The following is a 22924-nucleotide window of genomic DNA, read 5'->3' as shown; positions in this document are numbered from 1 at the left end:
TTGTAAAGTTATATTTTTGAAATTTCGGATTAGTTGGCACTGAATACGTGATTTCTATCATTTCTCTGTACTACAGCGTAATTGAGAAGGAGTAACTTTAAGAATTCCTTAATTATCAGCGATTTCTGTTTTTCCGAGAAAACTTCAGCTTTTCAGAAATTTCTATTCAGGGCTGGAAAATATTGTGCTTTTATTAGCGAATTTTTGAGATTAGTTAATATGGGTTTTCAATCAATTGTCTATAGGTCAGCGTGATTGAAAAAGAATTACATGCTTTCCTAGTTACCTCAGGTTAGTAACTATTTCAAGGAAACTAGAGCTTCGCAGAAATTGACTGTAGGATTAATTTAATCTCGTTTTTACTCAGGGCTGGAAAATATTGCGCTTGAGTCGTTAAGTTATATTTTTGAAATATTTTATTAGTTGACACTGAATCAATTGTCAGTTCAGCAGCGTTGTTAAAAAGATTTACGTTAAGAAAGAATTATAAAAATGATAGAAATAAAAACAAAGTAGGAGCAATAAATTTCAAAAATTAATATTTAAGCGAGAAATAAAGACGTCATTTAAATATGACAAATTGCAGTTCAGAAAATTGGCTGTTATGATCTGACCGCACGACTACTTGACAAATAAGAGAGTTATTTTAAGATGATCCAGAAAAATCCATTCAGATTAAACAGATTTGAAATTTTTAAGAAAACAAAACAGAATCTAGTTATCATAAAGATTTACAGCTCCTCATATAATACAAAAATAATTTATTCCATTTCCATAAATTACTCCATGAAAATGTACTGAATTCCATGGATTACTCATATATCCATCCTATGTTTCCCCATGCATTGCGCAAAATAAAAAAAATGGACCATCCTGAGTGACTTTTGATCTAATAATTGGATCTTCGCGTTCCAGGAATCATTCTAAAGGGGGTGACCTCAAATATTTTAATTAATTAGTACACACGATATTTTAAGATACAAACACGTACGTTTCTCTGAATACCTTTTATCGATGGATTTCTGACCCCCAGAATTGCCGCAATCTGGGAAATAGTTTGCTATGAAAAGCAGTCTTTAATTTTACATTTTGCTGTATCTCGAGAACTTTTCAAGGGAAAAACTTTTGCACAAAAGTATAAAATTTATTTATCCAAAGATAATTCCCCTAAAAAAATAATTTTTAGTAATTATGTATCATTTTTTCTTATTTTATTTAACTTTTTGAGAAAAAATTTTGAATCGTGAAGTAGTCAACGTTTTACATCATTTTATAGAATATAATTTTACATGGCAAAAAATAAAATTTGATTGAAATCGGTCAAATATATTCTGAGGAATTTTAAAGAAGTTGTATTTCAAAAATTTGATTTCTCAGGAACTATTTGACCAATTTCAAATAGTTTCTGAGGAATTTTAGAGAAACTGTGCTTCAAAAATTCAATTTCTTAGAAACTATTTGACCGATTTCTCTCAAGTTTTGTAATTTGCCATACAAAATTATGTTCCTAAAAATGCGGTAAAAAAATTGCATATCTTGCTATTCAAAATTTTTTCGACTAATATAAAATTAAATAATAAAAAGTAATAAATATTTATTAAAAGTTATTTTATTGCACGGAATTATCTTTGGATAAGTGAATTTTACAATTGTGTTCAATTCGCATAAATTGTTTTAGATATGGTGAAATACGCAAAAAGTAAAATTAACATTAAGGGCCGAAACTTTAGACGGCTTTCCCGATCAAACAATTGATACTTTGGGAGGTCAGAAATCCGAATCCATCAAAAAAGTATTTGATTTCGTAACTTACAATATCGTCTGCGCTAATTAATTAGCATATTTTAGGTCGAACCATTAAGAATGAATCCTTGGAATGTGAAATTCCGATCATTAGATTAAAATTTTTTATTTAACGCACTGTAGTTTTTACCTGCTTTCTCAAACCGTTTTTACATTTTACATTAATTTCCACTTTTTACATTAATTTCAGTAATCAGCAATGAAGTTTCAAATTCCTTTCTAGGTAGTACAAATACTAAAATCGGTTTGATTGCCGTATGAAATAAAGAGGAGTTGAAAGATAATTACTATAAATATCCAAAAATTTCAACCTGCAATCAAGCAGGATTTGATATTCCGTACAATCGCCTTCCTTAATTGAGATTTTTCAAATTGAGATAACGTTTTCATTGGTTTCTTGGCTTAAATGTTGCTTTGGGAGTTTCTTTATCTTAATTTTTTCATAAGGATTTAAAAAATATATATTAAGAACGGCTTTCAGAGAGGTCAGATGTATTAAGTATTGCAATTTTTCAACTATTATCAGGATTAATGTTACACTTTACTTTCTAGTGTTTCGAGGTTATGTGTTGTTCAGTAGTTATTATCACAAAAACCTTCATTAAAGAATTAAGCTATGAATTTCAAATTATTCATATTTCAAATGCAATATCACTAACAATTAATTTGTTAAATTGTATGGTATTCGATATTTTTCTTCTACCTCCTTTATGAAGCTATAATTTTACTCTTTTTTATTCAACTGACTTTAATTAAACTATAAAGTTCAAAGTTAGGAAAAGAAACAACTTGATGAATAATTATTTTCTTGGTGATTATTTTTTTAACATTGCCCAAAAGAATATTTTAAAAAATATCTTATTTTTTTAAAATTCGCGTTTTTTTTATTATAACTACCAAACAAGCATTTGTTAATTCTTTTGACTTTATTTGCCTTTATAACTTATCAAAAACTTTCAATGTTTTTTTTTTTACTGTTTTTTAGGGGGGAGGAGTACAAGTAATTCTCCTAATTCGAAAGTACTCTCATGTAATGGCAAAACCTCTCAAGGTTCCTATTTTTCAGCGTCTTTGCAACATACAATTCCTTTTTTTTTCAGATACTTTTAACCTGATGAAAATCTACCTTAATCTTTCAAACATCTTTCTTTCTATTTTTTTAAAACTAAATCCAATTGAATCATTTGTTTCTCACCTATATATAGATGACATCGTTATGAAAGGTTTCTCATGTATGATGGTTTCTGAAAGATAATATGTTTCGAGTTTCTCAACATCTTATTATTATAAACTTATTAAATTTGCTGTAAAATGATAATTTGAGTCTCTGGATAATTGGATATTTTCGGACCTTACAATATCATTTCTCGTAACTTATTAAGATATCTTATAACGACGCATTAAAAAAACTGAAATTTGAAGAGTTTCTGGTTCTACCTGTCTTTTAGTAAAGCTGGGTAAAGGCATTGACTGAACCCTTTCATTTTAGAATTCTGGGAATAATCAAAAGCATTTCTTTCTTTGTACCGATTATTTTATTTTATACACCAGGAAAAAGAAGTCCTAATGACGCGAGTAGAGTTATCTTTCATTTAAATAAAGTATCACGAGTACAAATTGATAGAAAAGATTTTCCATATTCTAACTTGCCATGAAGCAATTAAAATTAATAACTCTGTCCTTTCATCCTCAGACTTGTTTTTATTGCTCACATGTTTTGTTATTAACCATGTGAAAATTTGGGGGTATGCGGTTTCCCACACTAACGATTTGTACTTAAAAACCATAACTAATCACTCTTAATTATTGCAAGAAAAAACCTAGTGGTGTTAGGCTCAATGAATATGCATAGGGGAAGAAGGCTAGCTTCCATAGACCTAATGTAAACAGTTTTTCTGAGGCAACACTTGGGGTACAATAAGAGAGATATTTGAAACGCCCTCTTCTCTTCCCATTATCTACTGGGATAGGGGACGAGATGTATAGATACAAAAAGGCAACTATATGAAAAGACAATATTTAAAGACACGTATTGTGCGACTTTGAGCAGAACTCCTCCAGACTAAAAGTCTGTGACGCTGCTATGGTTACAAGCAAGAGCACATTTTTAATTGGGGTGCAATGGAGGAATGAAGGTGTTGATTGGTTTAATCACACTGACTTAAGGCCTGTTTACACGGTCCAAGTTCTTGAATCCGAGAAATTGGAGGAATTTCTCTGTCCAAGAAATTGGATGATTCGTCGACACTATCCAAGTTCTAGAATGTCACTGATTGGTCGGAAGAAGAACTTGTGCACAGCGCAATGTTCATATTAATCATTATAAAATAATACTTATATAAGTTTAAAATTACTAAATAAATTTAGATAAAATCATAATAACACAATTAAACCGTAACAGATCAATTTATTTGCACTAAAATATATGAAAACAGGCAACAAAATGACATAATCTGATGCCTGCTTGCTGACGTCACAAAACCTAAGACGCTGATTGGTTAAGGGAGAAAAAACTTGGATGGAAAGTAGAACATGCTCTACTATCGTCCAAGAACTTGGACCAAGTACTTGGATGATCGTTTACACGATCCAAGCTCAAAGCAAAACAAGTTTTCATCAATATTAATCAATTTTCGTCCAAGAACTTGGATCGTCTAAACAGGCCTTTAGGCAAAGAGCAAGATAAAACTAATCACCCCGCACCCCTATTCGAAGTAATTTTTACACAAGACTGAAGTTTGGAGAACACTACACAAGACTGAAGTTTGGAGAAGTTCTCCTGAAAGCTTCACTATAGCAGAAGTTTTTGAAACAGGTTTCTACCCTCTTCTTCTCCCAACCATTCCTGGGGTTAGGGAGAAGAAAAGATTTCTATTTTTATTTATTGTTGGCGTGTTCTGCAGTTTTGCACTATTTATAAAGAGTGCGGTACTATTAATTAAAATATATCTTTAATAATACATTTATATCATCCATGTTGAATAAACCCTCTAACATATTCTGAGATAGAAAGAGAGAATAAAATGGCGGGACAACCATGCATTAGAGTTATCCGATTCACTCCTGACCATCACTTTGCTTCGTATCTTAGTATATTTGATGTTCTGCTATATGAGTATGTTGCTGGATTAGTTTTCCTGGCAAAGATTAGAGAAGTTTCCCACGTTATACCAAGTTGAGAAAAGGGATTTAAGTAATCCTCAGCGTTTTATTTAGCTATTAAATTATATAATTATGGTTTCAACACAATAGAAACGTTTTTTGAAATTAACTTTGTCAGACAGAAATTTAATTCGTGCTATTTTTTATAAGCGAAAAGATGGCCGTGTTACATCGTTTCAAGAGTTGTTGATATTTGTTCGCGCTTGAAGCTTGGCATCCATTTAGCTTGCACTTAGACGCAAACAGGCTATTTCCATAGGGATAATTGTTTTTTCTTAACTTGCAACAGAGTATAGTTACGTATTCGAAGAGCTGAACTTTTCCTTTTTATCTTCTTTGTTCTGCCTTCGATTAAATACCGCCATTAGAAAGGCTCTATTAGCACGAGTTGAGTAATGTTATGTCAATTAAAATAAAGCGATTGCAAATTGAAAAATAAGGCTTTCTACGTACTATATTACCATAAATCTCTAAACTCTTATTGTCTTGTCACCCTGAGGGTGATCTGTATCCCATTTCTTCCAGTATATATCATTTTAAAATTAGGGGCATGAAGTTTCCCACACGCCTCATTTGTCTTTTCATGCAAGAACTCATCACAACTAATTGCTACTGGAAGACGATCCGTTAGTCTTCAATCTAAATCTTCTCTTTCAAATATCATATCTTACTGATGAATAGGGTATGACTTTAAGGGAGTTACTGATGAGTAGGGTATGACTTAGAGGAAGTTACTGATGAGTAGGGTATGACTTTGAGGGAGTTACTGATGAATAGGGTATGACTTTGAGGGAGTAACTGATGAGTAGGGTATGACTTTGAGGACAGGTTTCAGTGAGACAGAAATAGAAAAAAACATTTTTGAAAATTTTAGGTGAAAAATATGTATTAAAGACGACAAAAATAGTTAAAATTACTTTATAAATTTAGTTATAACATTAATTGGAAAATCTATCTTTAATCGTTCGGATCTTCAGAATGGTAAATATTTATGCATACTCCTTGTCTTCTTTTCCTTTGTATGTTAAAAATGTATTTTATGAATTAGAAACAATAATTTGAATCTTATAAGATTTCAAATTGATAAATTCATTTTGTTATTTAAGAAGTTACATTTTATAATAAATAAACTGTTCATAAGTAGTTTCTTTTAAACTCGTTTTGCCCCACATTGTGTGAAAGAGAGTAGTCTCAGCAGCTTGTCAGGTATAAAGAATTCTCTTCTGGCTTCGATGAGTAAATTTATATTCTTATGGTCATACGCCGTTCTGCAATCATACTCCTAAGATCATTTTTAGGGCATGTATTCATAAAAATAATATTCATATATATTATATGTAATATATAAAAATTCATAATTAATAAATTCATAAAAAAAGTTCTTCCGTTTTTGTGCTTGCTGTTTGTCAATGCATGTGCTGTTACTAGGCTCTGGTTAAAGAAATATATTACACATCTAATATGGAAAAGAAACATGACCGTATTTCTTAAACTCTTAATGACTTTACAATAAGATTAATCACTAGGTGCTCAATGAGCTTACATAAAAGAAAACCAGTTCCGAAAAATGTGTTAATATTTGTGACGATTATGGACAATAATACCTTGCTTCAAGGATTCCATGTGCGATAATTGCTAATCTTTTTAGTTAAAAGTTTGAAGTCTATTACTTCGGTATAACTTTCTAATATTCCATGTTTCAAAAGATTCTATTCTCCATTCTTCAAGAAGAAGTACTCAAATTTGACTTATAAGAGAGAAAAATAGAATTACTTTGCAAGTCGGAATTTTGGTCTTCTTAATGTTGATTTCGCTTTTTACGTATATTACCATATCTCTGGAACTATTTGAGCGAATTGAAAACTTTTTCCTTACAACTATAAAACACATTTACCTAAATATAAATCAATTCAAAATAAATTTTTCTGGGCTAATTCTTTGTGATCGCTATTCTAGCATTTTGTATATATAGGGTGCTACAAAAGTCCCGGTATGGGCAAATATTCTGGGAAATACATATAGTGACTTGTAGGGCACTGGAGGAAAAAAGACAATAATTAACTTAACAATAAACAAATTTAATAAAGAAAAGAAATCAATTAGCTGGGAGATGCCTACATTCAGAATTACGGGACAAAGAATGAAAGAGGATAGCTTTAAAGTTAAAAAAAAAGGAAGTAAGGTAGTCGGGACTCTCCGGCGGCCCCTTTGAATGAGGAAGTAGATGGTTTCAAGGAGAATGGTCAATTACCCCTCCTACATACATGTAAAAGAAGAAGAAAAACAGATGTTTGACCTTTTTCATAAAGCTTTTCAACCATGCCAACCTCAAATCACCAAACCCAAAAACTATTTTCCTTTTGCGCATACAGCGCCTTTTGCGAACCAAAATGTAAAAACATGAATATCTAATCGGGGTACTTTTTCTGGAGAATCCAAAACTGCAATAAAAAGTGGGACATTATCTTATAAATTTTCAAATTGTCCGGTCCACAGCTCGGGGGTAAGATCGTGTGTCAAATCATATTGGATAGTTTTCTTAAGGATTAAAACCATGTTTTTTTTCTTCTTTTAGACTCAAGGTGAATTTCACTGAATATTTAATGGTATCAGGACTTTTGGATCACCCTGTATATATCAGTATACTAGCTTTAGTTTATCTTTTTTCCCCTTTATACGATTTCTTTCATTAGGATATTCAAAATTTTGGCGTGGATAATATATTTAGTTTTAACGGTAAAACTTTAAAATTTGAAAGCTTAACTAGTTCTCAAAAAATAATTAACTGCAATTGCGACATTTGTTTATTAAGATAATCATGTTTATAATTAGTTGCACAGTTAAAAATTAATTATATTGACATAATTTAGGATTATGGTGCAAATTAGTAAACATATACATTAATTATTGTCAAACATCAAACTTGCATTAAACATCACCTAAATAACAAAGAAAATCTTTTTCGATTTTTTTATTTTCAGAAAAGAGTTTATATTTTTTAGGAAGGTGAAACAGCAAAATATGCGCATATAGTTTCATAAAAAATAAAAATTCAGGTTTGGCATGAAAAGTTTGACTGGGTATTTTTTATTTTTTTAAATCAATGAAATATATTGAAGAAAGTAATCCTCCTAAATATCAATAGAAATAAAACATTTATCTCAACATATTTCCCAATATATAAAAACTTTCTGTTGCTAGACGTGACAGAAAAAATCAATAGAATAGAAGCTTTCTAAAAGATCAATAGGGTTGTAGTAAATAATATTATTAGTTGGTGCTAGTCATTCAAGTAGTTCTGTATTTTGTAAATTATATCTAAAAGCCATCAAATATTATTTCAAATTACCTCTGCTGTTTTAACAATTCAACTTGGTAAATCCTTTTCGAATAAATGAAATTAGACAAAAAAAGAAAACAACAAAATACTTTATCAAATGTCCAACAAGTTATATCAAATGCAATATCACCCTGCATAGGCACCCTGCAATATCACCCTGCACTCAGTGTGCAATATTAAAAAGGAACACCTTAATAACTTTTGATCAAATGATATGATTTTCACGTACAAAAATGCAACCTTAACGGTTTGAAAGACTGAATATAAATATGCTAATTAATTATTGCAGATAATATTTTAAGTTAAGAAAATAGTCCCAAAAACGTACTTTCTCGGAATTTATATCGACTAGCATAGATTTTTAATCCAAGAAAATATGCTGCAATTAGTTTAGTCCGCTTAGTCACTTTTTCAACATTTATTCCCTAGTTTCATTGTTTGCGTATTTTCATCACCTCTATTGAACTTTTCAAGTGGTTTGCAATCTTTTTGCATACTATTGTATAACTCGTTTTACAATTATCATTTATGATTATTCATTTAATTTAATACATTTAAAAATATTTATGCTCTAAACTATAGATATTTACCTACTTTTAATCTCAGTAATTTCTAATGACAAAATTAAAAATTTAAACGAGATAAACCGAATAGTTTCTAAGTAATATAATTTCAAGAAAACCGTATTTTTTTATTTTTTTTTCTTAAGAACTATTCAACCAATTCCTTTCAAATTTTGAATTTTGACATTTAAAATTAAGTAGTTAAAAATAATGTAAAAATTCGTATGTTTTGTACCTCAAACACTTTCCTTCTATTATTGAATATAAGAATAAAAATAAAAAATAAGAAAAACAATAAATGATTATAAAAAATACTTTTAAATGGAATTATCTCTGGATAAACAGAGTTATAAAAGCTTGCTCCGCTTTGTAGGGAAATTAAATTAGTGGTTGTCAAGTTTGGATTTTAAATTTTTATTCTTAAATTATTAAACTTTATTCAGAGTGATTTTGTTTACTGATATATGCATATAAATAATCAAAACTTACATATATACATAATGCTTCCTTATTCCAGTTGTATGAAGCTTTTGAAGCATTTTTAGCCTAAAACTCTGATCTAATTTTCTGCCTCCTAGTAAAATGTTTTTCTCAAGGCAGTGCATCTCTGAAAAAGGGAAATAAAAATGTCTTAAAAAAGTTCGATTAAATTGTTCAAGCAATAAAGCTTAATTAATGAGTTATAACTCCGGAACGCTCTTCTCACCAAACTTTCCACATTGTGACATATCTTAATATTCGAGAAAACGATTCATGAAATGCGATTTTGTGTGTCTAGTCTAGTAACTTAAAATCTTGTCTGCACAAAGTATTTCAATTCATTATTTTTCAGAATTAAGATTGAAAGTTAGTACTTAAAAAACCAGATATAAAGTTATTCAATAGTTCCGTTTCTTATTTTGCACTTTTCATTAGAAGGTTAATTTTAAAAAATGATTAAAATGAGGCAACAAGTTTTTATAGTTTTTAAAAAGTACAAATTATTTTTTGTTAATACGAGTCTTGCCGTAGCTGAGAATCTTAGACAAAAGTAACCTTACAACTTGAGAATAAATTTGTCTGATGAAAGTTATAAAATTAGATATGTAACAAATGTTTGCCGGGTGAATGTTTTCAGTTTTGATATGTAATAAATACTTGTCTGATGAATATTTTTAGACTTGACGTGTTACAAATATTTGTCTGATGAATGTTTTACGATTAGACATGTTTCAAATATTCGTTTCTTATTAGGATGTGATGCTAAGAGATATATAGTTTATAATGATAGTTTTAAAAGGGCCAGAACACATGTTTTTTTTTTTTTTTTTTTTTAAATTCCATCCATTGTTTTGAATTTTTGTATTTTGTTTATTCATACAAAAAAGTCTTAGCGCACATTTTATGAAACATTTTATCTGAATTTTAAAAATTGGCAGCTCTAACTGATCTGAAAATATTGCGTTTCAATATTAATATTTTTTATTCTTTTTAATAAACTCCAAATAAAAAGCTACGCATCAGGTCTTAAATAGTTTTTGAATTTTTCTGAGAATGTTATTAACAATTATGGGGAAAAAATCTTTATAGAATTTAATTTCTGCTCAATTATGGTAACTTAGAAAAAAGCAATGGTTACTTTTTTGAGAAGAAGAATAGAAGATTAAATGCAATTTTAAATGTTACATTATTAGTAATATGGTATGCCTATTTTAGCCTGATTTTAATGTTTAAATTTTCATTCATTAACTTCAACCATAGTTTTATTATGAAGTATCAATTAAATGTTTTTTAATAAATGGAAAAATATCATGCAAATCCATTAGAAGAAAATCTTTAAAAAATGTTTATGATAAGAAATAGATTTATTTTTTTCGTTTCAACTCATTTACGCTCGAAAACAAAAAATTAATTAAATAATTTATCCGATTTTCAAAGTCCTCGACTTGAGGACGAAATTTAAAATATTGCTAAAAAACATGAGTTTGAGTATTTGAGAAAGTTGGTTGTTTAAAAGTTTTTAATAAAAAAATATTAACTTAAAATGTCATTTAAGCAAAAATTGCAATTATAAATATCATAACAATATGCATTCAGGATATAACAATATATATTCACAACGAATATTATTTGGGACCGTTCATTAATTTTTATTAAAGATAGCTTCTTATTCTTTACAGTAATTTTTAATTGTTAGTAATATTACTACTAATATTAAATTTGTTTACAATATTGGTTGTCTTTGTCCTATAAACTAAATAAATTTAAAATAAATCGGTTTAAGAAAATTGTTTGAATAAATTTAAAGTACTTCTTGTGAAAAAATGAGTGTTGTATTATCAGTTGTCAAAAATTGGTGTGCCTAATATAATTTGAAACATTTTGTATCAAAAATTTTTAGATAAATTCTAAATCTATGATATTTTTTAGTATTGAAATTAGTTTTTCATCCAAATTCTAGTTTTATAAAAAAAAAATTTTCTTCATAGACTAATACACATTTTGAGTTTAAATATAAAATTTTGCAAGAGTTTTCCCTGAGCTAGATTAAACTATGTTGAAAGATAGGAAGGAAACAAATAAATCTAAAGCGAAATCCGGGAATTTGGAAACCTGGGAATGAAAGGATTGGAATTTTTAACGTAATTCTTTTAATATTTCTGAAATGTTTTTTTCCGAAACAGTTCCTGATGATCAAACTATTTATTGAAAATAAAAAAGTTTTCACATGAGATTATACAGATATTATTTATCAGATGTCTCATGCAAAATTCTAAAGATATAAAAGCGAAAAATTTCTGTAAAACTAAAGAAAAATATGCAGAAAAGACTCAGTAATTTTTCAGGAAAAAATAAGTAAAGTAAAAGTAAAAAGAGTAAAAAAAATAAGTAAAGTAAAACAGCCAATTGTAATGAGTAAAGTAAAACGGTTTTTCGAAATTATAAATTTTTTCATCTCTGAAATAATAAAGGACATTATATACTGAGAAAATCTGTATGGCCAAAGCTATGAGAATATGGTAAGATTTATCATGTTTTGGGCTCAATGGTAATACAAAAAATTCGGTCATTTTTACCAAAACGCTATAGTTATGATTTTGGTGAAATTAACAATAAAATATGGTTCCAACTAAGATGAATGTGGTACAATTTGGTAATTTTATCATGATATTATATTTGGTAATTTATCATGATATTATATTTGGTAATTTATCATGATATATTTTATCATGAGCATGGCATGAAAAAATATCCTGTTAAATTTACTTTTCTAATTAGCATTTTTTTTGCAAAATGTGTGGTAATATGAGCTACAATTTTGAAAAACAGAATTCCTGCAAACCGTTACCATATGAACGGAAAAATTACCATATAAATGGTTTAAATATTGTATATTTTAGTTTTATTAACCAGAATTTTGGTTTTATTTAAGAGAAACGTCATTACACTACAATACTGTAATATTTTCCTGAAATTTTCCCTGTGCATTAAAGCAGAAACTTAATCCCTATAGTGTGAAAAATTCCTTATCAAATTTCGGTAAAAAGTACTGGTACCCTGATAGTATTTTTAATGTGAATTCCATTTTTACCATAAGATTTCATAAAGCAAAAATAATCTCTAATTTTTACAGTAATATTTAAAGTAAAATCACTGAATCACTTTAGTTAAATAAATATTACTGAAGTAGAAATTGATTTTACGGATGCAGCACTCAAGAGTACTTATTACTGCAATTTGATCCAGAATGTTTTTACTGTGTTCAACATGATTAGAGCAAAAGCAGATCGAACCGGATTTGTAGCAAATTGAATGAAACCTCGGCCGAAGTCGTGTTAAACAAAGAACACCACAATAAAGAAGCAGCTGCTTGCCTATAAAATCAATAGAATTACATTGCAATATCTCAAATTAAGACACTATACTGGAATACTTAAAGAAAAACAAGTATTTTCCAATTTTTCATTCACGAGTTACATGCGTTTGAATATGAATATGCATTCATGTAATTTAACAGAAATTCTAGTAATCGAAATAAACGGGTTCTGAGTTGGGTTCAAAACTACATGCCTATGGAGTTGAACGTTGATAGTTGTAAACTCAAAATCGGTTTGGTTGTTCAACGCCGGTTGTAAAATAAAATAAACGATATCAAAATTGTGCCGCTCGGTGTAAACATTTCCCAATATAAGAGTTTTAATTTTAACTACACCCTTTTAATTGAATACAAAAGTTGCATTTAGTGCTAATTTGAACAAAAAAGTGCTCCTTTTTTGGCTTGTTCACTATCAAATTCAAAGAGATAGTTAAACACAGTTTTCACAGTGTGAACTATATTAAGCCCTTTATCGTTAACCTATTTAAAAATCTTATTCATACAATTGTTGCATAGAAATGATATCTCTATAATATTATTTTATCTTTTCAGAATCACAAGAATGAATTATATGAAAGTTGTAGGTTGTTTGATGGTTAAAAGGGGCTTCCAAAAATCATGAGTCCAACTGCTTACTCTTCAAGCAACCGCCCTCCCCCTAAAGAGGGTTCCCTCACTCTCGAGGAGAAAAGGTTTCTTGTTGCCGTAGAAAGAGGAGATTTAGCATCTACAAGAAGGTAAAGTAAAAATAAATCCACAAGCTTTATAAAAATTTTCGAGAATTTCAGGGAATTTTTACTTAAATATTTATGAAAACACAATTATTTTTCTTTGATATCACTAATGCTTTTTTATTAAAAAAAGAAAGATACTGCTGAAAAATTACTTTAAACTCTATCACATTTTTATTTTCATTAAAAATATTATTCCTTTACTCAACTTTGGTCGAAATTTGGTCATGATTTCTATAAGACTTGAATTCGTAATTAAGAATATTTTGGTCAAGTTTAAATAGATTTATTTGTGAAAGTATGTAGGATTATTCGTAAGATTTAACAATACATTTCTTGTAAAATTGTTTGCAAAAATCTTAAATGTAATATAATAACGTATTAATTATATAATAACGTAAAATATTAATTTTATTAAAAGAAAACATTTCTTAAACAGAGTTTTAGAATTAAGTGTTTACAGATTAAAAATAGGTTAAAATTCTAAGAATGTCGTCTTTACTTCCGCTTTTTCTTGTGGCGCTGCTCGTATTTATTACTCATGTTAGCCGCTAAAAATTGCGTGATATGGTTTTTACAGTGGTTATACCACGCATTTTTGACGAAATTAAAATAAAACAAATTTGGTTTTTGCTGTAACAAGGATTTTCAAACTGTGAAACTGAAACAAAAAAACTTTCTTTATGATAATTTTGTATTCTTATATATATGCTTTTATTGTTATAGATGGAAACACGGATTATCATTATAAATCATACTAATTTAATGAAGAATTAAGTCTGTTCATTCCATATCCTCAAATTTTGGTAAAAATCACAAAAATGCTGGATAGAGCAAATAAATGGCACTAACTGTGCTGTTATAATATATTTTTCATTCCACTTACAAACGAAAAAAAATTGAAAAAAAAGTATACTCGCAGCTTTGAAACCGCTTTTATACTTAATGTGTATATTTTTAAAAGTACTCAAAAAATATTAAATTAAATTATAAATTACTAATTATTAAAAATACAAAACTAACGAAATATCAAGATAATTTAAATAAATAAAAGAATAATTTCCAATGCACTCGGTTCATAAAGAGAAGACTACCCCTTGGCGATCAATGAAAAGTGAATTTCCTGTATTTAATTTGATTTTGACTTTTGAGAAGGCTAGATTTGTCTGTCTATTCCAACTGAGCAAGAAAGTGAGAGAGATATGAAAGAATGATGTAAAGCAACAGTCAGTTCATAAAGAGAAGAATACCCCTCGGCGAACAATGAAAAGTGAATTTCCTGTATTTAATTTGATTTTGACTTTTGAGAAGGCTACATTTCTCTGCCTATTCCAACTGAACAAGAAAGTGAGACGGATATGAAAGAATTATGTAAAGCAACAGTCAGTTCATAAAGAGAAGAATACCCCTCGGAGAACTATGAAAAGTGAATTTCCTGTATTTCATTTGATTTTGACTTTTGAGAAGGCTAGATTTGTCTGTCTATTCCAACCGAACAAGAAAGTGAGAGAGATATGAAAGAATGATGTAAAGCAACAGTCAGTTCATAAAGAGAAGAATACCCCTCGGCGAACAATGAAAAGTGAATTTCCTGTATTTAATTTGATTTTGACTTTTGAGAAGGCTAGATTTGTCTGTCTATTCCAACTGAACAAGAAAGTGAGAGAGATATGAAAGAATGATGTAAAGCAACAGTCAGTTCATAAGGAGACCAATACCCCTCGGCGAACAATGAAAAGTGAATTTCCTGTATTTCATTTGATTTTGACTTTTGAGAAGGCTAGATTTGTCTGTCTATTCCAACTGAACAAGAAAGTGAGAGAGATATGAAAGAATGATGTAAAGCAACAGTCAGTTCATAAAGAGAAGAATACCCCTCGGCGAACAATGAAAAGTGAATTTCCTGTATTTAATTTGATTTTGACTTTTGAGAAGGCTACATTTCTCTGCCTATTCCAACTGAACAAGAAAGTGAGACGGATATGAAAGAATGATGTAAAGCAACAGTCAGTTCATAAAGAGAAGAATACCCCTCTCGAACAATGAAAAGTGAATTTCCTGTATTTCATTTGATTTTGACTTTTGAGAAGGCTAGATTTGTCTGTCTATTCCAACCGAACAAGAAAGTGAGAGAGATATGAAAGAATGATGTAAAGCAACAGTCAGTTCATAAAGAGAAGAATACCCCTCGGAGAACAATGAAAAGTGAATTTCCTGTATTTAATTTGATTTTGACTTTTGAGAAGGCTAGATTTGTCTGTCTATTCCAACTGAACAAGAAAGTGAGAGAGATATGAAAGAATGATGTAAAGCAACAGTCAGTTCATAAGGAGACCAATACCCCTCGGCGAACAATGAAAAGTGAATTTCCTGTATTTCATTTGATTTTGACTTTTGAGAAGGCTAGATTTGTCTGTCTATTCCAACTGAACAAGAAAGTGAGAGAGATATGAAAGAATGATGTAAAGCAACAGTCAGTTCATAAAAAGAAGAATACCCCTCGGCGAACAATGAAAAGTGAATTTCCTGTATTTAATTTGACATTGACTTTTGAGAAGGCTACATTTCTCTGCCTATTCCAACTGAACAAGAAAGTGAGACGGATATGAAAGAATGATGTAAAGCAACAGTCAGTTCATAAAGAGAAGAATACCCCTCTCGAACAATGAAAAGTGAATTTCCTGTATTTCATTTGATTTTGACTTTTGAGAGGGCTAGATTTGTCTGTCTATTCCAACCGAACAAGAAAGTGAGAGAGATATGAAAGAATGATGTAAAGCAACAGTCAGTTCATAAAGAGAAGAATACCCCTCGGCGAACAATGAAAAGTGAATTTCCTGTATTTAATTTGATTTTGACTTTTGAGAAGGCTAGATTTGTCTGTCTATTCCAACTGAACAAGAAAGTGAGAGAGATATGAAAGAATGATGTAAAGCAACAGTCAGTTCATAAGGAGACCAATACCCCTCGGCGAACAATGAAAAGTGAATTTCCTGTATTTCATTTGATTTTGACTTTTGAGAAGGCTAGATTTGTCTGTCTATTCCAACTGAACAAGAAAGTGAGAGAGATATGAAAGAATGATGTAAAGCAACAGTCAGTTCATAAGGAGAAGAATACTCCTCGGCGAACAATGAAAAGTGAATTTCCTGTATTTAATTTGATTTTGACTTTTGAGAAGACTAGATTTGTCTGTCTATTCCAACTGAACAAGAAAGTGAGAGAGATATGAAAGAATGATGTAAAGCAACAGTCAGTTCATAAAGATTTATCTGTCTATTCCAATTGAGCAAGAAAGTGAGAGAGATATGAAAGAATGATATAAAGCAAAGAGTTATGGTTCAAGTTAAGGGGGGGGAAAAGATGACAGCGAAAAACTCACGTAGCAAGTAATTAAACGTACAAAAACTGTAAAAATGTTTTTCAAAATAGTAAATACAGAATGAGTTTAAAGTCACGCACATCGAACGTCAATGGTCTGTTAAGAAAGGATATAAAATCCATATGAAAGAAAAGTATCATAGAAATTATTCGAAATGTTGGCTTTTATTTTTATCAGAAAATGTTACAAGATACAATAAATATTCGAAATGTTATTCTCTTTCTCAAATACCAAAGCGTATTCATTTTACTAGTTTCTTATGGGTGGGTAGGTACTTTATTTACGTCGTATTAGAGCTGCATAATGGGCTATTGGCGATCGTCTGGGAAGCATCCCTGAGGATGATCCGAAAACATGGCATCGCAATTTTGATCCTCTGCAGAGTTAATGGCTCCTCTGCTTTGGCAGCGTTAATAAAGTGACCTGCGTGCGAAGTTGAGTACTTTACGGTAGAACTGTTTAAAGGAAAGCTTAAAATGTTACAATAATTATTATAAAAAAATTCTTTATCGCCGTTTTTCTTGTGATTTTCGTCGGTGGACATAAAAACTTTGATTCAACTTTTTATTGTTTTTCACCAATGAAAATATTCACTCTTTCTGATAAAACAACCTGTCACCCCCTTGAACAACAAATGCATACCACAATAAAGTCACATAGTATGAAATCACAAATCACGTTTCAGTAATCTTTGGTCATTTCCAGTCGATCATCGAGTCAAGTCAATGTATATGTTCACGTTATGAGCTGCATTGGCTGCGGTCAGTGAGTTGGTGGATGGCCACTTTGATTAGCTTGTGAAGGGACCGAGTAAGCGAGGTATAAAATTGTGCACGCAATTATTTGCGTTGGCGAGTGATTGCAAGTAATAGGCTTAATATATTTAAAATCTATATAAAATAAATAAATGTAATAAAGCTGAAGTATTAAATAAAAAAGTGAAGCTCTTTGAAAAAAACTGCATCGAGGGTTGGTGAGAAATTGTAAGCAGATTAACGAAAAAAATTTATTTAATAGTATTTACTGAAAAAAGCAACAAAAAAAAGTACTTTAAGTTGGTTATAAGGTTGATTCTTTTGAGTAATACAAAACTATCCAGAAAGAAACTATTGCTGAATAAAAATTTATAGTACATCCCAGCAACGACTGTCAATTTTTGGGACACATTTTAAAAGTGGATAATGGTTAAAAATATTTTTAATGCTATTAATAACAAAAGTATGAAAAATTGGAAATTAAATATACCTGAGACATTATTTTGTGTTTTCTCTAGAGCTTTCTAATTCATTAAAAAGAAGAATTTTCAATCTACTAGTTTGATGCTTTAAAATTGTCAATATTTTGGTATTGACAACTTTTGACTCTTTTTTAAACATTGAAATTTATATCCTTAGTTACGCAAGTTTGCGATTCATTGCTTGTACAGAAATGTAGGGAAGAAAATAAAACGTTCGTGTTTAAATTTCTTAATTTATATTTTCAGTAAATAATACATTACATTAACTTATACATTAACAATAATACATCAGCTTATTTAAATTCTTTAAACTAAACATATGAAATCAGCATTAAAATTATATGTTATTGTTTTTTTTTCCTTTTCTGAAAAAATCAAGTCCAAATGAAAAAAAATATTCTTTTAAATATTTTAAACAGTTCAAGAAATATGGTGGAATGCGCCTAAAGTAAAGCTAGCATTAGAATTAAAATAAATTTGAGTATTGATTGCTTTCCTGATTAAATTATTGGGTTCAAATGTCTAATTTTAAAAGTTATCAATCGAAATGAATCCAAAAAGCTAAGATAATTCAAAGTAACGCTTTTATGCTTGACTTTTTTTTTTCTAGTTAAATATGTCTACAGTAATTAATTTGCCTCGTTAAGGTCAACCTCTTAAACTATTGTGTAGATTATCTAGGTAGTTTGCAAGTCACCTATTGAAATGAAATACTTTTATCGACTATGGATCAGCCTAGTTAATCTGAACATTAGCTAGATAAACTAACTGATTTCTTTAATTTAGCGGTGACATGTATATGAGACGTTAGGTTCGAAATTGCTCCAGTAGCGAGATATCATCATGACTTAATCTTGGCGGCCAGTTAAGTAGCCACGCCTATACTCGGAAGGAGGCTTGTTTAGATCTGTTGTGGTTAAAAGTCCTCTCTCGTTAGTAGTGGTGTTGAAACTTGAAGAAAGATGTGCCAGCTCAGGCGTTGTTCACGTCGTTTAACTGGATCTAAATTGTTGGACATTACTGATATGGCTGTAAAAAGATAGATCCCTGAAAGATAGAACTTCGCCAGGTTTGATTGATGTGTTAGATTCAAGCCCCGTGTGCGCCAGAGTTGAGAACGGAATGCAAAGGTGTCTAACTAGTACAATCTTTCTTTGAAATTTTACCACTAAAAAAATGAAAATCGGGGCTGTCCCGAAAGACCTGCAAAATTTACTACATAGATTTGTATTTCTTTTGGCAAATGAAATTGATAATACATCTAATTAGCAAGATATCCTATACCATTCAATAATAGCAGATACGACAGTTTAGTTTGTTGTTAAAACTATTTCGTTTAACGCTAACTAGTTTTAACCAAAAAGATCCAGAAACATCATTAGATCATGCCTTCAAAAGACCTGCAAGGGAGGAAGATTTTTTTCAAAATTTTGTTTTTATTTTAAACATATAATTGCTACAAATGTTCTAACAAGAATTTTCAAAATGAGCATATTGTCACAAATCATTCTGAATATCTCATACACAAATATGAGAAAATTGTATTAAAGTTATTGCACTAAATGGTAATATTTCTGGTAAGAAAAACATAATTCTGTGTAATAAAACTAAAATATACAGTATATAAACAATTTATTTAGTAATTTTTCCCTTTATGTGATAAACGGTTTTCCCGAAATTCCGGTTTCAAAAATTAAAGTACTTGTCCTCACACAGTTAGTAAAAGTTGCAAAACTGAAAGGTAAATTTAACCGAATAAATGCTTCTTATGCCATGCTCTAAGATTTCATGACAAAATTACCAAATTTTATTACTTATCACAAAACCATAATTTATTGTTAATTTTACCAAAATCATAATCAAAGCGCTTAGGTAAAATTTAACAAGCATTTTGGCGGTCCTTCAAAAGCTATAAATTTTACTATATTCTGGTAGTTTTGTGCATACTTTTTCTCGTAGTGTACAATAAATATTTTGGCACTGTCCTTAATCAATTGCGTACACTGTTTGGCGCTGTCCTTAATCAATTGCGTACATTGTTTGGCGCTTAGAAATATTAAAAAGTTTATCATTTTTACAAGGATTGAAAAAACCTAACGTAAATCGAAAAATAATTTTAAAATAAAAACAGAAAATTATATCGATTATTTGATTTGACTCTGTAATGAAACCTAAATTTTCATTCAACGAAAGATACGTTCCCATTGCATATAATATTTCATTTCGACAACTGAACAAAGAATATGGAATTTACATAGAAAATGATGTTAGAGAAAGCCTTTAAAAAAGGAATTATAAATTTTATTACTTATCACAAAACCATAATTTATTGTTAATTTTACCAAAATCATTATGAAAGCCTAAATTTTCCTTCAACGAAAGATACTTTACCATTGCATATCATTTCGACAAGTGAACAAAGAATATGGAATTTATATAGAAAATGATGTTAGAGAAAGCTTTCAAAAAAAGGAATTATGAATTTTATTACTTATCACAAAACCATAATTTATTGTTAATTTTACCAAAATCATTATGAAAGCCTAAATTTTCATTCAGCGAAAGATACTTTACCATTGCATATCATTTCGACAACTGAACAAAGAATATGGAATTTACATAGAAAATGATGTTAGAGAAAGCTTTTAAAAAAGGAATTATAAATTTTATTACTTATCACAAAACCATAATTTATTGTTAGTTTTACCAAAATCATTATGAAAGCCTAAATTTTCCTTCAACGAAAGATACTTTACCATTGCATATCATTTCGACAACTGAACAAAGAATATGGAATTTACATAGAAAATGATGTTAGAGAAAGCTTTTAAAAAAGGAATTATAAATTTTATTACTTATCACAAAACCATAATTTATTGTTAATTTTACCAAAATCATTATGAAAGCCTAAATTTTCATTCAGCGAAAGATACTTTACCATTGCATATCATTTCGACAACTGAACAAAGAATATGGAATTTACATAGAAAATGATGTTAGAGAAAGCTTTTAAAAAAGGAATTATAAATTTTATTACTTATCACAAAACCATAATTTATTGTTAATTTTACCAAAATCATTATGAAAGCCTAAATTTTCCTTCAACGAAAGATACTTTACCATTGCATATCATTTCGACAAGTGAACAAAGAATATGGAATTTATATAGAAAATGATGTTAGAGAAAGCTTTCAAAAAAAGGAATTATGAATTTTATTACTTATCACAAAGCCATAATTTATTGTTAATTTTACCAAAATCATTATGAAAGCCTAAATTTTCATTCAACGAAAGATACTTTCCCATAGCATATCATTTCGACAAGTGAATAAAGAATATGGAATTTATATAGAAAATGATGTTAGAGAAATCTTTCAAAAAAGGAAGGTAAGCAGAAGTGTTGTTTCAAAGGATGATGTACACTTTCATTTACGCCTTAGCGTGATAAGATAGCATCATCACGAAATGTCCCGTGACGAGTGGAAGAACACTGCCTAATTTCTCTTTCCCAAGGGGGTCTTCTACATTTATTTTTGTGTCTCGCATGTGTTCTTTTCTCAGCTTAATTTAATTACTAAGAAATCACAAAGCGTTCAATAACGGTTATTTTTTTACACTGCTTTTCTTTTATAATTACATGCTCTTATTTGATGTAAAAGTGAGTCTAACAGCTATTAAGGGGTCGTCTACTAAACAAGAATTTTCATTTGCATTCTTTGACGAATAAGGTTTAAAATTATTTATTACTTGTCACGTGCTCATAAAAGAGATCATGGTTGTTTTTAAATTCCTTTATTTTATAATTGTAATTTCGAAATTTATTTTGTAATTTTTATAAAGTTTTTAAAGCTTGTGTGCATACTTTTTGATGGAAATATGACTGGTAAATAGACTTATCATTCGAATATATGCAAGTTATTTATTTTTTACATTTTACTTATTACGTCGTATCGTAACGTAGATCGATAAGACTGATCTGTGTTGAGTGTAGCCCTATCTCCTTTGACTCTCATGATGGAAGCAAACAATGCAACTGAACTTAACTACTAATATATATGTGTTTATCAATATTGCAGTTCAATTTTCATTTCATTGTTGAAATAAGCGCATCCCCATTACTATTACTACTCTAACAAAACATTACGTCAAATGCACAGAGTCTTATCCGCATTGACTTGTAAATACGATTCCTTTTCGGAAACCACGAATATGAATTGGTAAAGATTCGTAGAATAGAACTTCTCAGTTGTGAAAACAGACAACTACAACTAGCACAACCTTTGTTGTTTCGTTATTTCTGAAATCTTGTTATTTTTAGCAATGCAGGGTGGATCACATTTTAAAGTGAGAGACAAACAGGCAAATCTAATTCCAGCTGGCATTAAAAAACTCAAATTTTTATGACTCCCGTCTCACTTTCCACTTGCTTCCTCCATATGCAGTCTGCTTATAAGCGATGTGCATGGATCTGGTATGCACGATGTATGCGAATGACACGAAGAAATTACCTTCAGAAATTGTGCATATTTGACGAAACATTTTGGGTTAGAGCCATCAGAAGCCTATTATCAATTGCCTAGTTTCAGGACTTGTGTAAATAGTGTGTAGTTAAGATCCTGTGACAACACTTTATAAAACAAGAACTGGTCATCGAGACTTATCTTTGCCTTTAGCTGAGAAACATAACTTAATGAAGGACAGGAAAAGCAATAAATTGTCACCACATACATATCTCAATTAGTAAATGTAGACTAAGTGATCCTTCTTTTTCATGCAGGTATAGATGATAACACCACTCATCTGATAACAACACATATATAGGCTCAACATCCATATGTGTGTTCAAACCC

The 22924-nt window shown here is 29.7% G+C and overlaps 1 protein-coding gene and 1 long non-coding RNA gene across 3 annotated transcripts in view; one reads left to right on the top strand and one right to left on the bottom strand.

Annotated features, from left to right (window-relative positions):
- The window catches only part of LOC107446622 (transient receptor potential-gamma protein-like), a 341741-nt gene that overhangs the window by 183097 nt on the left and 135720 nt on the right, over positions 1-22924 (top strand). For both annotated transcript variants that reach the window (XM_016061317.4, XM_071187238.2), the window contains one exon: positions 13277-13461. In XM_016061317.4, the coding sequence (XP_015916803.1) occupies positions 13343-13461 (119 nt within the window). In that variant the 5' untranslated portion in view covers positions 13277-13342. The remainder of the gene's footprint in view (positions 1-13276; positions 13462-22924) is intronic.
- Positions 1-22924, bottom strand: part of LOC147801188 (uncharacterized) — a 62400-nt gene that overhangs the window by 35255 nt on the left and 4221 nt on the right. Inside the window, exon 2 of the long non-coding RNA XR_015430564.1 lies at positions 9358-9475. This is a non-coding gene — a long non-coding RNA (uncharacterized LOC147801188). The remainder of the gene's footprint in view (positions 1-9357; positions 9476-22924) is intronic.

Source organism: Parasteatoda tepidariorum, chromosome 11, assembly GCF_982258835.1.
Source record: "Parasteatoda tepidariorum strain Cologne lab strain chromosome 11, Ptep-v5.0, whole genome shotgun sequence".
Taxonomy (NCBI): Eukaryota; Metazoa; Arthropoda; class Arachnida; order Araneae; family Theridiidae; genus Parasteatoda; species Parasteatoda tepidariorum.
The sequence above is the reverse complement of the archived record's forward strand: the minus strand, read 5'-3'. Positions and strand labels throughout refer to the sequence as shown.